Source organism: Anopheles marshallii, chromosome 2 (assembly GCF_943734725.1).
Source record: "Anopheles marshallii chromosome 2, idAnoMarsDA_429_01, whole genome shotgun sequence".
NCBI classification, from domain to species: domain Eukaryota; kingdom Metazoa; phylum Arthropoda; class Insecta; order Diptera; family Culicidae; genus Anopheles; species Anopheles marshallii.
The window spans coordinates 46,209,713-46,231,712 of record NC_071326.1 but is presented as its reverse complement, the minus strand read 5'-3'; the positions used below and the strand labels follow the sequence as shown (position 1 = coordinate 46,231,712).

General features: G+C 44.2%; 3 protein-coding genes across 3 annotated transcripts in view; 1 reads left to right on the top strand and 2 right to left on the bottom strand.

The window, feature by feature from the left end:
• Positions 1–165: 165 nt before the first annotated feature.
• On the bottom strand, positions 166–3,937 carry LOC128707731 (serine/arginine repetitive matrix protein 1). The gene is made up of 6 exons (XM_053802689.1): positions 3,808–3,937; positions 3,098–3,735; positions 1,772–1,863; positions 1,275–1,443; positions 585–1,201; positions 166–439 (listed from the first exon to the last, which is right to left on the bottom strand). The coding sequence occupies exons 1-6, from the start codon at positions 3,935–3,937 to the stop codon at positions 166–168; spliced, it is 1,920 nt and encodes a 639-aa protein (XP_053658664.1).
• A 2,020-nt stretch (positions 3,938–5,957) lies between these two features.
• LOC128718039 (tRNA-dihydrouridine(20a/20b) synthase [NAD(P)+]-like) lies at positions 5,958–8,438 on the top strand. Its single transcript, XM_053811713.1, has 5 exons — positions 5,958–6,052; positions 6,135–6,256; positions 6,319–6,394; positions 6,470–6,867; positions 7,939–8,438. The coding sequence occupies exons 1-5, from the start codon at positions 5,958–5,960 to the stop codon at positions 8,436–8,438; spliced, it is 1,191 nt and encodes a 396-aa protein (XP_053667688.1).
• An 8,171-nt stretch (positions 8,439–16,609) lies between these two features.
• LOC128718038 (amyloid-beta-like protein) overlaps positions 16,610–22,000 on the bottom strand; it is a 61,437-nt gene continuing 56,046 nt past the window's right edge. The window contains exons 6-11 of the mRNA XM_053811712.1: positions 21,813–21,986; positions 20,481–20,630; positions 18,941–19,680; positions 18,579–18,723; positions 16,783–16,959; positions 16,610–16,711 (exon numbers count right to left, since the gene is read on the bottom strand). Of these exons, the coding sequence (XP_053667687.1) occupies positions 16,610–16,711; positions 16,783–16,959; positions 18,579–18,723; positions 18,941–19,680; positions 20,481–20,630; positions 21,813–21,986 (1,488 nt within the window). The remainder of the gene's footprint in view (positions 16,712–16,782; positions 16,960–18,578; positions 18,724–18,940; positions 19,681–20,480; positions 20,631–21,812; positions 21,987–22,000) is intronic.

The window sequence follows — 22,000 nt, the reverse complement described above, 5'->3', positions numbered from 1 at the left end:
AATATTTCGTAGACATTTCTGACGCGCGTGTAGCTCGGGAATAGCTCCTTCCAAAATATACCTGCTGTGGTGTCAATTTCCTGGACACCGTTTATGTTTTTTCACTGCAAAATTCAATGGAGAGATAAATAGGCTTTCCGAAAAAGGGAACGACAGCTAACCACTTTAGTTTAGCCGCTGTGCAATGGGAATTTTCTTTCGACGGCGGTTCATTTGCGAACGTTCCCACAGCTCGTAATATCGTTCTTGTTTGAGCCATTCTTGGTACTTGTACCACCACTCCTCCCACTTGATGTAATCTTGCAAATCGAGATCCCGCAAATACCCGCGTCCCTTGTAGTACTCGTATCGTACCCGTACGTCATCCCACGATGACAGGCCGCTCGGTCCAGTAGTCATCAACTCTTCTGGGAAGTGTCCGGCCGGGGCTGGCGAATAGCTGCAGGAGGAAAAATTACATTTAGCTCTACAAATATTACGAAACTAACTACTTAAATCTGCAGCTTGTAATGCTTGCATCAGAGATATTTTGGTACGATTCGACGAAGAAGTTACAGTACATATGTTCTAATGCGTAAACTTACGTGTAACGTGTCGGTGGTGCTTCAAGTTCCTCTTCGATCATCACTTTAAGATCCCCGCCGGACGAGTTCTTTGTGATGCGCATATTTTCCATATTCGATCGATCAACGCTCCACTGGGCCATTTTACCAAAGCGCTCCGAAAGTGTCATGCGAGTGGTGGCCGTAAAACGAGGCAAGGAACTTTCGCTACTGCTTGATTCCTCCGAACCGCTTGACGGAGAGCGTGGTCGAGAACGACGTTTCGGCTCGCCTTCAATTTTCACACGCGCGCGCAGTTTATCCGCACTCTTGTCTTTATGATGTTTTTTGTGGGTCGTGCTCGAGGAGCTTGCTGCTGCTGTCAGAGCCGTCTGGGCAGAAGATGACGGCCGAGATGCAGTATCGTGCCCATTCGAGCCAGCCGCATCTGATGACGGAGCTACCTGTGTTTTCGATGCACGGACCTTGGATGGTCGTGTTTCTTCCGGAGCTGGGACAGTACTAGAGGGTTTGCTTGCATGTTTTGTACGCTTCGGAGGTGACAAAGCGCGATCGGAATCCGGTGTTTGTGGACGCCTTGTTCGTTGCTCGGAAGGCGGTTGTGGGCCTGATCGTGATGGACGATGATCACGTGAAGTCTGTATGAAATGAATATATCGAATAATTAGATGTTCTAGACGTATGCTCTTGTGTAAACATAGTTTGTATTACCTTCTCTAAACCGCGATGGCCTTTCAGTGGCGGTTCGGGTGGTGGCAGATGCTTGCGGCGTGGATCCACTGGCGGTGGACTCATTGGCCGCAGACGGCTATCATGATTCCCCGGGAGGCCCTCCCGACGGAATACTTTTGGACCGTTGTTATGCGGTGGTGATCGAGCCCTAAAACACAGAAAATGGTCGAGGTTTACTTAAGGAACATTTGCTTACAATAAGTAAATAATTATTTGCATAAAAAATATTTTAATTACTTTTTACCAACGAATACATTGAGAATAGACAAGTTTTTACCGACTTAAGCTCGTTATCGGAAATTACGCGGGAATGTAGATGATATATCACATTCCAACTAATAACAATCTTCCGAATTCTTTAGAATTTTTTAAAGTAAAGAAACAATATCCGAAATAAGAAAAATGTGTGAAACAAACAAAAACTAACACCTTGTCAACTTGCAAAATGCTACTAGCACCCGCTTGTTATTACTTACCTTGAACGACGATGGCGACGACGGTGATCGTCAACCGAACAACCGGAACAGGAATCATCGGAACAGCTACTCATGGATGCCGACCGACTCATCTACTTTCAGTGAAAAAACGCATTATTTCATCGCATAACGAATGTACTACGATATTAAATATTTTAGATCGAATCGAAAAACAAATAAATAAATGAAATCATAAAAATAGTAATTTGATAACATTGCTTCAATAAAGTTCCGATAATAGTAAACGTATGTTGGATAGGGCTGGATTGCCCTATATACCAGAAGTAAGAAATAAATTAGAAATTGCGCTTTTGATACACAAAGCTAAGAATCATCATAAGAATTCTGTGTAGCCCTAATGGCAAGATATTTCATAGGCATGTTTAACGAAAAAAAAAACTACAGAAATACAGTATCCTACTATATAGTAGGACCCCCATGTTAAGTAACAAATAATTTATAATATATGCTACATTTGCAACACAATTACGCGAGCATTACTACTCATGTTCAAATCAGCCAACAATACTTAGTCAGCAATAGAAACTAGAATACTCTAACTAAAACAGAATGAGTTTGTACTGCATTACAAAGCAACATTTACACGCATTATACCACACTAATATGAAAGAAATATACTTAACACTATTGCTCAAAGGAACTACCCATACCGTTCTGGGCATGGACTAAACAAGAACGTGGCATGTTGACTGTGGGAAGTCTAATCAAGTTTTTTGTTCTCACAATTTGTTCAAGTTTGATTCAACCACGACGAACACGTTATCTAACAGTTGGAAGATAATATTGAGAGATGGTCCTATTGTTTTTTACGACGTTGTAAATCTTATACTGTTCCAACAACTGCACAAAACAAACAGTCACAAGTAGTGTAGTAGGAAGAATCTGAATAAATCTTTGAAATGCATGAATGAATCTCTATTAAAAAGATTCATGAATCCTCAAAGAGCCACGAGTTATGAGCCGATAGCAAAGATTTATGACCCCTCCTCAATTTCGCATAAGACCTCAAGGGACTTCATCCGCCACTGCTCTGAAGATTCATGAACCTTCTGGAAGTCGATTCCTGATTTGAAAGACTCCTTATTTAAGATTCTTTTAAATGACTCTTCTCAAAACATTCATAAACATCCAAAACATTCATTCGTAAAGCACAAAAGTCAGAAGTATAAGGACGACTACATTTATGTGTCTTTCTAATTTAGAATCAAGGCATGCACTAAAAATGTTGTTCAGTGCTGGATGCAACTGAAGCAATACGAATAGCACAGTAATAGACAACTATCTATATGAAACAATAATATTCACCCTTGGCGGCGGTGAAGGAGGTCGCTTCGAACGTGGTACCGGTGGAGGCAGCCGTCCACCCTTAGACGGCGGAGGACCCAGATGAGGTGACATACGGCGAGGTGCTCTGCGTGGTGAATCCGGCCCCATACCGGGTGGTGATGGACGCCGTCGCATTTCGCCTGGTGACATGGGGCGGCGCATCATCCCCATTGGTGACTTGCGGCGCATTCTTGGTGAGGGCGATCGGGGTCGTCGTTTCAGTTCAGGTGGTGGTGGTTTACGATTGATCGGTGACGGCGATGGAGACCGACGACGCATCGGGACGGGTGATAGGGGCGATATATGGCGTTTGCGCATTGCTTGCATCGGCGATGGTGAGCGTCGATGAGCCGGACGCGGTGATCGCGGTGATCTACTGCGTCTACCGTTACCATAACGACCACCTCCAGCACCACCACCACCTGGACCACGGTCTGAATCTGAGCTGCTGGGATCATCTTCGATGTACAGTTTTTTGTAGCCTGTATGGCGCCAACGGTTGGGATCCTTTTCTTCCACTTCCAATAGCTTCTTATCCCACGTTTCATTCGGGAAGGCACGGGCCTTCTTCATGACGTTATCGATCTCTTTCCGCTTGCCTGCCGGATGGCTTGGATCTGGATAACACGACAAGCGTGCATATTACTTGTCGTGTTGGTCATTTTCAAAGAGCAATTAACAAAACATACCAGTAATCTTCGCCCGGCTGGGATTTCGATCCATACGAAGTTTGCTGCTGCCACCGAGAGGACCACCGCCGCCTCCACTTCCAGGACCGCGCCCCGGGGGAGGACTTAAATCGCGCCGACGTACTGACATCGCTTCACGATAGTTCACAAGTTTCGGTGCAACAAATCACACGCTTTTTCTCGCTCAGACACGCGCGGCCACGGAGAAATCTGTGGTTCTCGTAGAATCGCACCCAAAACTCACACGATTTGACCAACTTGATCCTACCGTGACAGTTCGGAGTCAGCGAAATTAGGACTCTTTTACTGGAACTGCAATAGTCGATGGATAGACCGAAACAGGTGTTTATGTTTTCTGACTGACCCACGGTTTACGCTACACTGAACTTTCCGGATCGACCGCAGGAGCGTATGTGTGGCCAGGGTTTTGCGTGTGAGTCTTAGGATGAAGAATGAAGCGATGCGATAAAATAAGAAAAGCAAGCAGAATTAGTACCACGTCTCGAACAATGTAGAAAGAATTATAGAACTGGCTATCTTGGGGATGGTAGGATGTTCATATCCTTCTGCCAGAACTTCGCGCTCATTAAAATGCGATCCGAACAGCGTCGGTGTTACATCGTTTTCGGCCAAGGCGCGGGATAATGAACTCTCCTCTAGACTTGAATATTGTTGAACCGCGAACCCGGCGCGACCACGCCGCAAGTTGGCAAGAATCGTATAGGAACCACACCGCGAACGGATCCAGATCGCGGCATTTGACCGAACAAAAGATGCTTCATAGATGGTACGACACGATTCGATTATCACGGCACGGAACGCGTAAAGGAACAGGAATGCGAAAGCCAGCGCGGTCAGTATGTTGCTCGTACAAAACCCGGCGACGGAGCGTTTACACGGCGAATAAATTTCGATATCAGCATACTGCGAGATATGCTTCAGACCAAACGGAACTGAACAACAACGGAAGAGAAAGAACGATAATCGATAGGCGTACGGACGAACGGACGGAAGAACGAACGATAGTCGCTAGAGGAGATATTCAAAAACTTTCGTGAATGCGCACTGTTTGGATTGTCAAGTTATCCAAATTCAAAGAGTATGCACCTTCCACACTTATTTCCATTATTTGGGCTTTAACTCGCATAGGAATTCCGCGAAATCACCACTTTAAGCCCGAGCAAACTACACCACACCACCGTTCCGAGATGGGGTTTTATGTTTATGTTGAGCACTCCATCTTTTCGTGCACCTTAGCTCAACCCGGTGATGTAGCGGAACACCGGAAAAGTATCGATTCACCGCAAGTGTTATCCTGTGCACTCGCACACCGTGTCGAACCACACATTTTCGATTTTATTCGGTGACTGCCGATAAATGCAACACGTACACGACAATATTGATAAAGAGCCGTCCGAAGTTTGCGTTACTTTTTCATATTTCGATACACATTATTTACCGCTGAGCAACGAGCACCGAACAAACAAATCTGTGAGATAGAGAGCTTGCCTTATTACCTCGTTTTTTACGCGCAGTAGAATCGTGAAGTGATTATTACGAGTGTTGAACGTTTTGCAATGGTTACCGCGAGTAAACTGTAGCTAGTTAGGTTCGAATTCGACCATATTTTACCGCAATAATTGCGTTAATTTTCCGCGATACTCGACGCTTTGCGTTGTCGTTTGCTTTGATACCGAAAAATACGCCATCTTTTTTGTGGCGACCCGAACAAGGCGTTACGAGCATTTTGACAACTGGGATGCGTTACATGCGTTATCGTTTTCGTCGATTTGAAAATTGTGTTCAACGCAATTTGATTTGTTGCTCCTGAAAAGGGTATAAAAACACTTATACATTATGTACCTAACTGTAGGCTTAGCAGAGAGTACAGCTGGAAATGTTGATCCAACTGCGAGGTGAATGTCCAGAATTGATGAAATTAGAATGTTATTTCTGATATCATATGGGAGACCGTATCCTCTTAATTTTGACATACTTCTCTTCATTTTATTTTATTCTTTTTCCTCTCTTTGATGTGTCAGCCAGGGAATACCGCAAACAACTTCGTTTTGCTAGCTGATCCAAAATACGACCTCGTGCCGCCTGAAGGTGTGAAGCGCCGTTTTGTGTAGTTTAGGTTCAATAAAATCATGAAAGAAAAAACAAAGATACACGAACTGTTCAGCTTGGCGGCCGAACGAAACACATTTCTTAAGATTTGTGCTCCGATGGTAAGATACAGCAAGTACGAAACTTTGTCCTTTAATTCACTACTATAGTCTTTGTGCAAGATTGGTGATAATTTGAGACACATTCTTCTTCTACAGATTAGAGTTTCGCAGTCTAGTTCGTACATATGGTACCGACTTAGCCTTTACCAGCATGATTATGGCTGATTCTTTTTGTAAGAGCGAAAAAGCCCGTCTCAATGAGTTCACCACAAACAAAGGTAATAGACGGACTGGAGAGCAACCAAAATAGTTAATGCTAGATTTTACTGTCTCGGTTTAGATGACACACCGCTAATAGCCCAATTTGCAGCTAATAATACAATTGATTTTTGGTCCGCCAGCGAGATGGTTTTCCCGTAAGTATTTGCGTTCTAAATTTACCTTTTTGGCACTTATTTTAAGTCATATTCATTGTGATTATTGTGTTTCAGTTATGTCGACGGTGTTGATCTCAACTGTGGCTGTCCTCAGCGCTGGGCGATGGCCGAAGGGTACGGAAGTGCGCTGTTGAAAACTCCCGAACTAATAGCCGACATGCTAGGTACGGTGCGCCGCAACATCCCAGGGCCGTTTAGCGTTTCGGTTAAGGTGCGGTTGCTTTCTAGCTCGAACCATAAACACACAGTTGATATGTGCCGTCAGCTGGAAGCCACCGGCATTACATTCCTTACCGTGCACGGTCGAACAGCGGCCGAGATGACGAAGGTACCGGTACATAGGGAAGCGCTGCAGGAAATTAAGCAATCCCTTACCATCCCCATGGTTGCCAATGGTGATATTTTCACGCTGGACGATGCAGAACAAATGTACTCCCAAACAAAGTGCGACGGTACGTATCCAAACAACTGCAATCGAACAATTGCAAGAGTCAGCAGGGGAAACATTGGAAATTTATTCAGTTCGGTCGCTCAATCTAAGCTCATGTCTGACAATCTGTTCGAAAGGGAGGTTAAAGATGACGATCCGGACTGGGGTGCGTTATGCTCGCCGAATGTATTAATGTCTTGGTTTAGCTCCGTGATCGATTGCTGGTGACTGGTGATTTTCTTGATACCTTCAGAAAGATCACTAATCACTTTGAAGAATGCGTTCAATTCCGGTAAACTTTCCACGACTTTAGTACGCTGTGTATCTTTCGGTACGACCTGCAGCTGCTCGAGCGACTTTGAAACATCGACACGATTATCGACACCATGAACGAGTACGATTTCTTGTGATGATGTTTGCATGCCATCCGCTGACGGTGATGCGTGATCTTCCAAATGGCGCAAACTGTCTGTGTTGAGACGTTCGCCTAGGTTTTCAAAAGATATGGATGAAAGTGTTGCCTGAGCGTTGACGAATATGTTATACGTATCATCCAACTCCATCCGAATGTGGTTAATCCGCTGTTGAATGAGATCTTCATTGGAATTGTTCACTTCCAACAAGGAAACGGTGGACGTTTCAGACAGCAGTTTGGTCGTGTTATCCATTTTTTTCACCGTTCAACAGAAATTGCTGTCTTTTTTCTTATAAAAAACTACGTTTCTTTTGAAGTACGGGTTTTGCTAGCACTACCTGCAAAAGTCTCCTCAGCAGTACGACCTCAAGGTGTTCGACTTGCAGAAAAATAACTAACTGGTTACCATGAGCAACCAAAGCATTTGTAATCGCGTTGAACAGTGTGCTTCAGTCACAGTCGTTTCAGTTTGTTAATATTTTCTCAATTCTCGTTAATGCTATTTATATTAATTTTCATTTTAGTTATTATTCCCAACAAAAAATATTTTTGAATTGTTGTGGGCATTTCTGCAAAGTATAATTTTTTTGTTGATAAAAATAGTTTAACCAGTTTGAAACAGTGTTGGAATAATCGATTGAGTTATCGCTTAACAAACAAACTTGCTCTCTATTTCAGGCGTCATGGTAGCCCGTGGCATACTTTCCAACCCGGCCCTATTTTCGGGCCACAAAAGCACGCCGGTAGAGTGTGTAAAACGATGGTTGAACATTTGCCAGCAAGCCGATACCGACATAACGTACCAATGCATGCACCATCACTTTTCGTTTATGACCGAATCGCTTCTTACCAAGCGATTACGCTTACAGCTAAATAATCTGTCCAAGGAGAAGCAAAACGTCTACGAATTCGTCAGAACGCATTTGTCGTTAGATGATGTTGTTGACGATACGTTTATGTATGATTACCCACCAAAGGTAAGTTGCTTCTATAACGATCAAAACTATCACAAAAGGGCAACGGAACATGGCGCAAAGAGTAATATTACTGCGAATGGTTGTGTATACGACCCGGAAGCGTCGGATGGTAACTTTTTTCGGAGCAAACTAGATAATACACAGTCTACGGATGATGAAGAGGAAGATATTGATGGAGTTAGCTTTTTGTTCGACGAGTGAAATTACAATAAATAACAAATTTTGTTACGTAGCAGTAATGAGTGCTGAATGTTAGTTATATCCGAAGGAATCTTCAAATCACTCGTTTCAAATTGTTTCGGCGCCAGGATGATTGGCCCGTGAATTCAAAGTGAAACTTTGATTTCCCACCCAAAGATGGCGCTACCTGTTGCAGCGAAGGATTGTGAGGAGCGTTCATGAAACAATTGAAAACAGTGAACAGTGAAACAGTGAAAAACAATTACCTTATTCTTTGCGTCAAACTGTATTGGATGTGATAGTAAAATGACACTGTTTTCCCGAACATCGCTGGATTATGGTGGTGACGTACATGTAGAAAACCGAACCGTCAAAGTCGTCCAAAATTTCATCTATCTTGGGTCAAAGGTTAACACCGACAATAACATTTATGTCGAGGTACGGCGCTAGGGTGCTGTCTTTCTACAGTCTAGAAAGGCTAGCAAGCCGGTCTTTCTACAGGCTGAGGAAACTTTTCACATATGCTCACATACGCTTCTGAGACTTTGGCTTTGTCTAAACTGACGAAACCCTCTTAGCCGCGTTCGAGAAGAAGATGCTCATAAGCATTTGTGGCCCCGTATGTGGGGAAAGACATTCGAGAAGTCGCTACAATAATGCGCTCTATGAGCTGTGTGGCAAACCTACTCTCATTGGATACACTCCGCGGAGCACAGTGGATTAAAGGCTCCGGTGAGCTAGTCACGTCATGAGAATGACACCGGACGACCCAGCCCGTAAAATCCTTTTAGATCGTCCACATGGTCAGAGGAGGCGTGGTAGGTCCAAATTGGAGTGATGGCGTCGGCCGGGATAATGGATTGGCAGACGAAGACGCTTGACCGTGAGCGGTTTAGAGGACTTCTGTCGCAAGCTAAGACCGCGAGGTGGTTGATGCGCCTGGTAAGTAAGAGATAGAATTTCTTATCCACTTCTTTTCAAACAATTTTTGGTCCGGGCAGAAACAGGAGACAGGTGGGAATTCCATTGGCGTGGTGGAAAACGATTGCTTAGTCTCAGTTGACCTTACCCACCGGGCTTGGCATGTATAATTTTGCATTTCGATATTGGATAATACATGTGTGGCGTCCATGCCAGATAGGGAGCCGGCTGAGATGAGCGGTTTCGGTATATTTAATTAGCAGCTAAGCACTAAATATCCTACTCGAAACTTTCACTCTTCACGTTTATTGTGTGACACCTAAGCACAGATTGTCGAATTAGCGTGGGTTCCAGGTCCCCGATACCTCTTAGTTTGAGAACCCACGCCTTTTAATTACCTCGTAGGCTTTCTTGGGCTTATTTCCATTGGCCCTCTGTCCTACTTCAAACGATGGGTAATAACCGGTTCCTGGACTTTGGTTTCGTCAAACGATCGATTCACGATCGCCTGATCGATACCAAACTCGGCTCAGACCCCCTATGCATAAATAAAAGTAAATCGCAAACCGAAGCGGAAAAGCCGCTTCACAAGTGACGTGTACTGCAAATTACGATTTCTGTAGTTAAAAAGTTATCATGATTTTGTTGAAAAAATATGCAACGTCGTTTAAACTGATATTATTATACTGAACTATTAACTGATGTACAACCAAAATGCAGTTGATGCTCTCATTACGAGTACCATTTGTCACAAGTTTGTCGTATAACGAACAGATCTAAATATTATCAAATTACTCCTCTAACGAGCAACATCTCGCATATTTTTGGTTCATCGATGCATTGCATCGATGCAATAAAGTAGTTTTAGCCTGTTATGCAATGTTCAGAAGCTGGCCTTTTGACGTACTTTTGATGTTGGACACTAGCTCAAAGTTGGGAATTCAAACGATAAATTTGAATAATTTCGAACGAAGTACAACGTAGGACTTGTGGAAGAGATTGCGAAGGTGTTTAAAAAATGAGATGTGTTTCCTTATATCTTAGCAGGGCTGCTAAGACCATTCCACCATTAATTCGGGTTTTGCGATATGTAGAGCTTTAATCCAATGATCATGTCAACAGTGTATACTGGGGTCTAGATTGACTTATATCACTTGTAGATAGGAAAGCCCCCGATGTTTCCATCCCCGAGTCGTGGATGGCACTCTCTAGCGCTAAGTGGAAGAGTAACCAAGCTAGCCAACAGACCAAAATGATGCACCATTTGTGTAGATACCTCGTTTTTTATAGTACTTTTTATTTAAACATTGGTTTTTCCATCTGCTGTTTTTCATACATACATCATCAACACACGCCACACTCGTTTCACACATATGATGTTGTGATATTGTGTTTAGCTTTCTGTTCTGCTATGCTTTGCAGTTGATTTAGCCTTGGTATCTAGCTGCTATGCTTGCCTTTTGCTCAGATGATCATTTCCTTCCAATCCTGGCCGGACCACACTCCCGTTTGAGCTCCATTTGAGACGTGTTACTGGCTGTGTGTTGTTCGTGTGTCTGTGTGTGTGTGTTCGGTTTTTGAAGGTTCTGTTCTTATGTATTCCACTTTCACTTTCCGAACTCTCTGTTTTTCACCAAAAGCACCCCAGCACCATTGTTTGTATGGGGGGTGCTTTTCCGGTAACATTACAGGTTGGATCGCAAAGTTATCTTGAGTGTCGACTCACACGGGGAAGCGGTATTTGTGTATACCGGGGTGTGTTAGGTGTTGATTAGAGTGCCTTTGATTTCTACTGGTATCTCATTCTTCGGTTTCCTTTCGGTTTTGTTTGTTTGTTTTTTTTTTTATCAAAATTGGAATTCGAGTATTCTCCCGTCTAGTAGCTTATCCGTAACCTGCCTCTCGCACCTTGGCGGGTGGGTAGGGGCCGGTTGTTGGAGAAAGGTCAGCAGTGTAACAACAGTATAGCATCAAAAACCTGGGAAATGTTAGTAAATAACCCATACATGGAGAAACAAACACAAAAAAGAAGGAAAAACCGAACCCCAAGCGGATTTTTATTTTGATTTAGCATGTGCACGTATTTTTTTGCATTAAACATGTTTGTTTCTCGAGTATAGTCTTGGTTGTGTGTGTGTGTGTGTGTCAATTTCGTTTGCTCTTGTGGCGATTTAAATGTTCCGTGTTTGTGGTATTGTAACTGTTGGATTATTATTGATTGCTGGACAAACGGACTAACAAGCAATTTGTTTGCCCATTGCAAACATTACATCTCGTACATCTGTCGCATATCCGGCCACCTCAAGACTATGCAGCAAGATATCCACTACGTTCCAGTAACTTCGATTTTTGCCCTTTCACCTCATCGGAATCGGTTTTTGACGCAAACTTTTCCAACCACCACTTCCCACACTCGACTGCATCGCTTGTAGATGGAAGGCCCGAAGGAAGTCTTCATTGCTTCCAACAAGACAACCAGTGTGAGAGTGCGTTACTGCACAGATCAGTGCAATACACGGGATAACGACGAAAAGCATGCTTTCACATACATGCTAAAGCAGAAGCCGTCTCGCTGACTCGCTTTCAAAAATGTTCACTCCCAGCAGGTGGATCACTACCTGCTGCGGAACTTGTTCCATCTTCGTCTATACTGTTCTGGGTTAGATGCCGACTAGGACTAGGTTGGCCTCTTCTTCTGTGTACGAGTGTGTCCGCGCTCTTGGCTTTTTCTTATCGTTCGCTTATTAAGGGCTTGCTGTTGTTGTTTAATTTAATTACACCGGTAGCATGTTTATTTTGTTCTATCCTTCCTGTTCATTCTTCCCATCTTGTGTATGATCACCTATTAAAACTAATCTGTAAATGTTTACATCATTACACTTATATGTGTGTGTGTGTGTTGTGTGTTGTGTGTTGTATATAAATATATTCATACTTATACATGATATATAATCTATTCTATGCATCCATTCTGGGTTTTTTTTCTTCCGTTTTCCACTTACAACTGTTCCAGCTTGTTCATTTTGCCTGTCCGCTGTTAATCTTCATAACGTAACGCCATGCTCTCTCTCTCTCTTACTTGTTTCGTTTCATTATTGTTTTGCCTTCGTGCTTATAGTGTTTGCCGTTTAGATGTTTAGTTACTAGTTTTGTTTACGTTTTCCCATCTTGTTTTTTTTTGTTCTCTATTCTTTATACATAGATTATATATATGCTGTGTCTGTGTGTGTGTGTTTGGGTTTTGCTCTTTTATTTCGCTTCGCTTCTTCATTTAGTATGCTTTCTTTTACTGCTGCCGTGTAGGTTTGTTTTATTATTCTGCAATTTGAGTCACTTTTTGTTTTATGTTTTCAAAAATTTCATTTAATCTGTTTACGAGCCAAATCATCGAACTATCGATAGTAGACGAGTGTGGCATCGCGACCCATGAACAACCCAATTAAACTAGTAAAAAGTAAGGATAGATAAGTGGTAGTAGTTAGTCACGCGTAGTGTAAAAGGAGCACGAGAAGTGCGAGGCCCCCGGTGGCGTGCTCTCGCGCTGCGTATTTCCTGCCAATAGCCGTTGGTTGTAAATAATGGTGAAAAAACGAAAGGCGATACGCCCCATATAGGTGAAAGCTCTAAAGAAAGGTTAAGCCGAGTATAGGATAGCTGGTTTAGCGGTAAGGTAACGGAAAACAGTAACATGATGCTTTCAAGCCCTACATATATATATGTGTGTATGTGTGTGTGTGTGTAGTTCACTGGCAAAATCAGCGTGTCGGATCAGCGTTGGGATAAGATTGTTCAGCACTGTTTAGCGAAATTTTCCCGTTTCGATTCCCTTTCGCACAGCTTGCCTACATGATTCTCATGCATTACTCCGAGATTCCACAAGTGTGCATGGCAAGTGTTGCCAGCACCGATCCCTACCACGTTTGCTGCCTAATTAGGAGTTCATGTAGATATCAGCTCTCCACGGCGGAGGGATAGGGTGTGGGGGATGGGGGACAAGGGACTTAATGACACACTATCGATAAGATTTGTTTGCATTTTTGCATTGTTTTTTTTTTGTTGTTTTGTTTTGTTTTGTTTTACTCTCTTTTTTTTCTCTAACACCTATTTGTTTAACGCGCGTCGCAAAATCCTACAAAAATGGACGAATTTTCTTTGCCTAGGATGCAATTTTCCGACTGTAACCTCTTCTGAGTGATTGGATTGTGTTGCGAGTTGTTGTTTCATTCTTCACCTTCATCAATTTCCCGCCGTTCCGTCCTGCTGCTCTAAATACGCTACCAATCGTGGGCTTTCCTTCCCGACCCTCTCGTGCTTTTGTGCGCTGTACGCACGCGGTTGTGAATGTGCCAAAGGACGTCCTGAAGCTTCAACCCATCCGTCGGGGCGTTTCCGGGGGGCAGCATCAATGGCGAGAGGTACGGGAATGGTGCATGCACATTGCCAATAAGTGCAATTGAGTGTTTTTTGTTTGTTTGTTTTTCGTCACGGCATCAAAATAGCTGGGGCTGCGCTGGGTGCATTGTCTCGGAATGTTGTTGTACGCTACAGATCGGAAGAAGCTCTCTTGTGTTTGTCGTGCTACGGCGTTTTGTGGCTCTATGTTTTGGTTGTAAATTATTGTTTTTTGATACACATCTTTTGCAATCCTTGCCGAGCGGGGGAACAGTGGCAATGGGGCTTCGCAAATCGCGCTTCGCACAATCATATTCGCTCACACATACACACAGCTGCATCATGATCAATAGTTCGAAGGTCTGTCGAAGGGGCTATTTGCGAGCTCTTTACACACGGGTTTCTTTTTACAGAATATGGGAAAGGGTCCAGCGTTGCTTAACAACGTGGTGAGTCGGTGTGCTGGGTATGCTAAAACAAAAGAAAAATGAGCTAATTTTGCGATAGCCTACTGTGGGTGACCGTGCGTTCCGAAACCATCCAGAGACTAATGGATTACTACCAATATGCGAGCCTAATGAATGTAATACAAGAATGTATGTGTGCCTTGTGTTCCACTTGACAACTGAGTCCTTTTTGCGCCAACGCATCGGCGTTATTGTTTCATGTGCCACTGCCGATACTTCCGTCCCTTAACGCCACGGGTTGTAACACTTTTGTTCTGGTTCACTTGTAAATATATATATAGCAGACGCGTTAGCCACTTATGCTTTTTTTTTGGTTCGTTATTGTTTTGTTTTTTATAAGGTAGTATAAATATGAAATTTCAAAGCGTATAGCAGGTGTGTATTACAAAAAATATATATGTATATACTTCAATAGCTGTTCGTTACGTTGCGTACATACTGTTCTTAGGTAGTTTGTCGCCCTTTTTTTGTTGTTGCTGTCAGACAAGTTATGCTTGGATTGAATTGTATGGTTGTAATTGTTTGCGTTGGCGCGCTTGTATGGTGCCTCTGACCCCTTTTTTTTTTGGTGTTACCTGCAGCGAACTTGATTATTGAGTAAGCACAGGTGTGCGCGTTCCAATCAAAGCACCAAAGCACCGGAACGCATGTGCGATGAAGGACGCACCATGCACCATCAAACACCGCGAAGCGAATATATAGATCTAATTGCAATTGGTTGTATAATGTACGTTTATTTATGCATGTATATTCTTACAAGCTTATCAAATGAGAAGTAGTGTGTATTGTGTATGTATGTGTGTGTGTGTGTGTGAGTTGGCGCATTCTAGTTTCGCGGCACCGTCCGCCCACAGTCCACCCACGACGGTCTTTAAGCGCGGCTGTTTTGGTTTTTGTTTTCCTTAAAGGGCCCAGTGAAGAGCGTGACTGCCTGTGACTAACCTGAGCTGCGTAACCGATCGGTTTTTTTTGTTTTGTAGAAAATTAATAACTAATTAGCTACTTAGCTATCTAACTATCCTGCGCCTGGGTCCTAAAGAATGGTGCCTTCGGTTTCGGATGGGCTCTGGTGATCTGCTCGTGATGGGCAATGGGGAAGGGGGTGTTTTTTTTTGCTGTTGTTTTGTTATTGTTCCTGGAGCTATGTGGATGTGTGTTGCGATTGATGCAATTTCCTTTCGCCGCGATCATTGCGAACGTTTCGTTTGCTACTAAGTCTATAAGAGCGCAGCAAGAGCATTCAACTATAATTAGTGACTGTTGCTTGTTTGTTTATTATTATTCTTTGCTTCTATTCTTTGGTAGCGTCGTGCTCTACGTCTGGTCTCGTACAGTCGAGAGTGATAAAGAGAGAGGCGTATAGGTTGTAAGATAGGTGTGAAAGGAAAGGTTTGTTTTGTTTGTTTTTTTTGTCTTCTTGAAATAATAACTCGCAAAAACGTTGCCATTTTGTTTTTTTTTGTTGCGATCACACGCACGATCGCGCTAGTATTAACGCTCGGTTTGTTTGAATTTAGTAGTATGCTATGTTAGAGATGCTCAAACACTCCCATTTCTATACACGCGCAAAAGGACACTCAGTGTGTGTGTGTGTTTTGGTTTGTTTTTGCTTTTCCTCACAAAAAAAACCTTTCACAAATGTTTGCATTTCGCTTGGTTTAGCTTTGTTGTTTCGAAAATTGTTCTTTAGTGCAGCGAGTTGGACTGTTAGTAGCTGTCTCACGGTTTACTTTACACGTACCGCACGCACACACAAACCCTTCCGAGAGATCGTGCTTTGTTTTCTGTTTGAAGATCGTTTTGACAAAAAAAAAACGCCCGATGGTCTGCGTTTCGTGCTGCCTCACCAAGAGCACAAGGACATGAGGCAGGAGTTACAACGAAGTATATAAAGATCAGTGTGGACAGAAAAGGAACCCAACCCTACAAACGTGTGTGCCGGTGTGTACGTGTGCGTATGTCACGCTTCTGCTCAGTTTAATGTTTAGTTTTTTACATGTTTCTTTTTTTCTTAATCCAAACCAAAACGGACATAACTACGCATATGCATAACTGTGTGATAGTTATGTTTTGGTATAGCTGGTAGATAGTTTGTTTCAAGTACACCCAGTTGATGGTGGTGTGTATTCTGCCTTTTGTTCGTCTCTGCCGTTTGCCGTGTTTTTACGATGTGTGTGTTGCAACTAATGTTTTCCCCTTTCCTTCTACCACGAATATCGATTTTTCACCACCTAGCTGGTGCCGCTGTTGATTTGCTCTTGCCTCTGTTACATGACATTAATCGTACCTCTCAAGGATCTTAGCTCTGGAGTACTTATGCTTTCGGCTCCTTTCAACTCGCCCACTAGCAGGCCAATTCGAGTGGTTTATGGCCCTGACCGACAATGATGGTTTGCGTCCTTTTGTGGGAATTTATTCCTTGATTTCGAAGTACTTGTAGGTTGGATTTTCGTACCCATTAATCTGCATGTTGGCCACATGCCGTTCCTCTGGGGTGACCGGTGCACCGACCGCCTGGAAGGAAGGGAAAATAGCTTGGGTTAAGCAGCGATGTAATGCGCGATGAGCTACACTATGCACCGTACCTGATCTACCTCGACGAATCCTTGAGCATGAGGTGACCGGGAAGCTTTCCATTTGGCAACAGCGACACCAACAAACACCGCAGCCATCAGGGCCACTCCGGCGAAACCGACCGTGAAGTACACGTTCTTGCTATCCCGTCCGCTGGAACTGTAGACTTCGCGTCGAACTGAGTAGCTCTGTAGCGGGAGGAGAATATTGCACGATAATTTAGTGCCGAAGCGTTGGGTGAAGTGGATTTCGATTCGAAAATATGAATGAATCTTCTAATCTAATATGAACTATCCAGAATAACTAATAACCTACTCTGAATCTTGTGATTGTGTGGATTGATTAATCTTTGAAGATTTCTAAAAATCCTCGTCATCTCCTTTAGTATTTTGATTAATGTTTAAGCTTTTGCATTTTTTTTAACCCATTTTGGTCCAGAGCTACGAAATCTTAGTCCAAATGCCATGAAACATGTGTTAGTCTAACTGGAAACATTAAAATATTGGGGGCTGTGGCACTATTTTTATTTAAACATCTTTAGAATTCGAGACATGCAATGTGAATTCTAACTTTCCTATCAAATAATTTGTCTTTTCGATACTTTCTTAAAACTTTAAGCGAGAACATATTTTTACGGTTGGCTTTTATAATTTATCGCACTACAAAACGTAACATAATCGTCCAAAAGTGCCATCGAGCCACGAAGCACTCTTAAAGTGTCATCTGATATCATTTTAAACACGTTCAATCCTATAGTTTGATACACTCAGCATTTAGAAAAAAAGAGTATTTGTGCGTATGAAATTATTTGAATAGGTTCAATATATGAAATATCACAAGTAGTGCAAGATTTCGCATTGCATGGATAAATTTAGCACCAGTTTTGTTTAGGTTTATAAATATGAAATAGCGTAGTGACTTAAAAGGGACAACTTCAGTAGAATCGATCCGTACTGTGCGTGGTATGGTCAAATTGATATGGAGTAATGGCGCACTCGAGGAGTTCTGTAACAAGCCTAGCCTGAAAAATTAGTAATTAATTATTTCCATGCATTCATCTGAAGCTATCCGCAGTTCGAGTTAGCTTCTTCTTAGTTTCTTATCTTCTTATCGGCACAACGACCTCACGAGGTCTAAAAGACCTGTCATTTCTATCTTTCATTGGCTTTGTTTACTCGAAGCTGGATAGTTAGTCGAGCGCACGGGGGATTGGGCTGGATGGGATTTCGGACCGGTCCTGTCGTGTGACGACTGGCGCCGCTACCAATACACCACCGAGCCGCTCCGCAGTTTTAGCTTAGTTTTTCCATAAAATACGTAAATAGTGTGTTGAAATTGGATGTAAGTGCCTTGAGGAACAGTACACTTTTGGAGGCTTCGTTTCATTTAGACCGGCAATTAGAGATACATTAATCTTACAATAATCGCAATCGTTGAATGGTTTTTTTTTAATTATTAAAGCTTTTTGTATCATTAAACTGCAATAGATCCTTAGAATCTGTGAATAATTTAATTTAAAATAATTCCAATTCGATTCAAATTAATCTTCACTGGAGATTTATACGAATGATTCCCCTCGACCGATACAACTATATATAGTGCCATTTGGTTCAGTCGCAAAAAAATAAACTAGTCCCAAAGCATAACTTTGCTGCTGATAGTTTTGTGGTTGCAATTTGCACTGCTTTTCGCGCGAAAACGGCTAATGAGTGCTAACGCAACAATTTGCGGCCAACGGAAATTTGCCTCCACTTTTTTGTATGTTTGCCCCGGCGCTTCGTTTCCCCCTAAAACCACCATCACTTACCGGTTCACCGTGGCCAATGTCGTGGGCCAGAACGTGTTGCATCTTCGGTTCGGCTTCCTGATGGGCGACGGCCGCAGCAACCTCCTCGACGGCGCGCTGTACCGCTTCATCGTCCACGGTCGGAAGAGCCGTCGGCTGTGGGCTCCTGTTACACCGAGCCAGATGCGCCACAGAGGAAACGAAACAAAACGAACACAGCAACACGCGAGTGATTAATTAGTCGGCAGCGCAACGGGAAGCTACTAGCAAAGGAAGTCAATCGAGCTAATTACGGTCGCGTTGCTCCCATCCTGCCACGGGCGCTGGCGACGGAAATGGTGCGATGTTCGTTTTTTTTTCTCTAACAATCCCCAAATACTTACGTCACGGCCGCTTCTTCGGAGTAGTCCTTGGTGGTGTCGGTTTCCTTCTGGGCTTCCATGTCCGGCTGTTGCTTTTGGGTTTGGGGTTGATCCGTGAGCGTCGGTTGCTGGGTTTGCATCGGTTGCTGTTGCTGTTGCGTTGCTGCAAATGTGGCAGCAACCATTTGTGCCTGTTGCTGTTGAGCCTGTTGTTGCTTTTGCTGTTGCTGCTGCTGTTGCTGTTGCTGCTGTTGCTGCTGCTGCTGTTGTTGTTGTTGTTTGTAAGCGGCTTCCATTTTCTTAGCCTCCAGGCGAAGCTTTTCCTCGCGTATCTTCTCGCGCTCCTGTGCCCGTTGCTCCTTGCGCTGCTTTTCCGCCAACCGCTGACGTTCCTTTTCGCTGACCTTGCGCTCAATCTCCATGCGGTATTTGTCGAGAATGGCCGCCTCGGCTTCCTCCGTCATGGCCAGCATCGAACCGGGCGTTTCGTCCTTGGAGCGAAGTGCCTGGATGTAATCATCCATCAGCTGGGACAGCTTCACCGATAGTTCCGGGTAGCGTTTGAGCATCGCCATCGATTGATTCACGGCCCGGTCAATGTCGACCAGACGCTCCAGCGTGCGGGGGCGCTCGGATGCGGCCGCCTCCAGCCCACCGGTACCGCCCGAACCGAGCAGATGCCGATAGTGCGATAAAGCATGGGCACGATCCTTGTGAAGAGCACGTAGCAGCTTCTGCAAACACTTTTCCACCCGATGAGACTGTTTTGTAGTGGGCGAAGCAGGAAAAAGCAGTGAAAAATGATCAAATATTCATCCGTGAATGTGTGCCAATTCGGTTCAATAAGGTCTCCGGATCTGGAGCGTTACGTTCGCCATAGTTACGCTAAGTTTAATTACAGTTTACCAAACGAATCAGGCTCGGAATATTCGTAAACATTCGAACGGTGGATTAAATATGGGTTGCTGAGAGCTGCACAGAACACACACACACACAGAGCCCATATTGTTGGTGCGTTTTGCCTTTTGTGCTATATCAACCTCGGAGAAAACGACTTCCCATCGCGTCACGTTTCTACCCATCACGTGCACATTTCGCCATTCGTACAGGCCGAAGCCGAAAGCCCAGAACAACACCCATACACAACGCATCAGTTTTTGTGGGCGCCTCTCGAAAAGAAAGTTCATTAAAATTGTGAAATAAACGGATTTCCATCAAAGTTGTACATGGCGCGGAACGTGCCTGGCTTCGTACGGTACAACGAGCACGTACACGCACCGGACGGCGGGATCGCTTTTTCGATGCATCGACGACGATTTCCAAAAGGGCAACCCATAGTTATGTGTGTGGGTGGGATGGGTGAGTTGATATTTCTTGGCCGGTCCGGATACTCTCCGTACCGAATCTACCGAAAACGCGGACATCCGCACTGGCGAGGACACAAAAATGTCACCCAGTTCGAAGAGATAGGAAGGAAAAAAAAACCATTTGCTCCACCACAGATGCAGCGTACCACAGGTTCCGGCTTTACTTTGTAAAGTTATGAAACTGAATAACTTACGCTCGGCGGTTGCTCCGTGAGGGCTTGGGTGTAGCAGGTCATCGCCTCCCGCTTGCGCTGGTTGATGTGGGCGAGTACGCGCTGCTGATGCATGGCCGCCAGCTGATGCTTCTCGGAGTTGCCTTCCTCTTCCAGTGCCTGCACAGAAGTCTAAAATATTACACGAACGAACGGAGGTTGGCCATGTGGGGGTGGCCAGATTTTAGTTACGAACGAGACCGTTAAACTCATGTCACCAGTTTTGAAGGATTTGTAGTTGCTGCTATTTGGTTGTTTTGGTTTGGTTTTTTGTTGCGCAATAAATTAACTACGGAGCAAAACCCCCCACACACACGCACGGGGTTCTAAAAGGGGTGGCCCGCAGCAAACGAAGCGAACGAGTGCGCTGGGGAAAATGCATTTCGAAGGATAACGAAAAAAACACACACACAAGCGTGCTGCCGTTGCGAAAGGATTGTCATTGGTGTGGCGCAATAATCGTTAGTTGGCAGGATGCAATGGGGAATGTTACAGGGCAGCGCGGAACGTTTCGGAGAATGTACGCGAATCGTTTTGGATCGGTATTTAATTGCTTTTGGGACGCTTAGGATAAGCGGAACATTGGCCACGTTCCAGCCAAGGCAAAGGGTGGACAGCAGCAAAACAAACCTAGAAATTTGTAATAAAACTCGTGCACTGACTGGCAATTTTGGCACACGATGGAAACGGTGTTTTTGGTTTTTTTCTCCGGTGGCATCCGGTATTTTTTTTTTCCTTCGCTCAACGGCAAAATGCAGTCGACAGTTAATCTAAATTGCGCTCGTTCGATCGTTCGGCTGGCCTGCTCGGGAGTGGTCTCTATCGCTACGCTAGTGTGCTGAACAAAAGGTTACTACATCCGCGACAAACCTCTAACCACCGATCATTTGGAGAGAAACAGCAGCAAAACTCACTGTACCCGCAAACCACGGCCATTGCGTACGATGGCCGCGAGTTGGCAAATGGTGCTGCAAGCGTTTTGCTATTTCCTCACAAATGCGAATCAAACGTTCGACTCAAAACATGACATGATTTTTACTGTCAGCTTACGTTTTTGTTTTTTTTTTGGGGGGAAAGTGTGTGGATGTGTTGGCAGTAAACATTGGGAGGAGACACGAAACAAAGTGGGGGAAACAAAGCACTAAACCGATGGTGCATACACTGCGCCACACACATGCAGATAGTGTTGCGCGAGCAAACCGAAAGTGTACGGTAAAGGATCGAACAGAAAGCCGCAAACAAGCAAAATGGTTGCCGGGGGAGGGACATTCGGTGCGTGCTTTTTTTTGTTCGCTCCTCCGCTCCGTCGCTTACCTGGAACCGGGCCGTCATTCGCTGCTTGAACGTTTGGGCCGACTTCGGATCGGCCAACCGCATATCCTGGTACTTCTCCTCCAGATCGGACCAGTCCTTCATGACGCGCGTCACCTTCTCCCGGTGGCTCTCCTCGAGCCGCTGCTGGGCTTCCTGAAATTCGGCGTGCAAATTCTACGAACAGCATA

Bases quoted from the DNA above. Each gene is read 5' to 3' on its own strand.
- LOC128707731 (XM_053802689.1), bottom strand. From the start codon at position 3,937: ATGTCAGTACGTCGGCGCGATTTAAGTCCTCCCCCGGGGCGCGGTCCT. The intron at 1,444-1,771 runs GTAAGTAATAAC...TCTGTGTTTTAG, and splicing joins CGTCGCCATCGTCGTTCAAG to GGCTCGATCACCACCGCATA. The intron at 1,202-1,274 runs GTAATACAAACT...CATTTCATACAG, and splicing joins GCCATCGCGGTTTAGAGAAG to ACTTCACGTGATCATCGTCC.
- LOC128718039 (XM_053811713.1), top strand. From the start codon at position 5,958: ATGAAAGAAAAAACAAAGATACACGAACTGTTCAGCTTGGCGGCCGAA. The intron at 6,053-6,134 runs GTACGAAACTTT...CTTCTTCTACAG, and splicing joins CCGATGGTAAGATACAGCAA to ATTAGAGTTTCGCAGTCTAG. The intron at 6,868-7,938 runs GTACGTATCCAA...TCTCTATTTCAG, and splicing joins CTCCCAAACAAAGTGCGACG to GCGTCATGGTAGCCCGTGGC.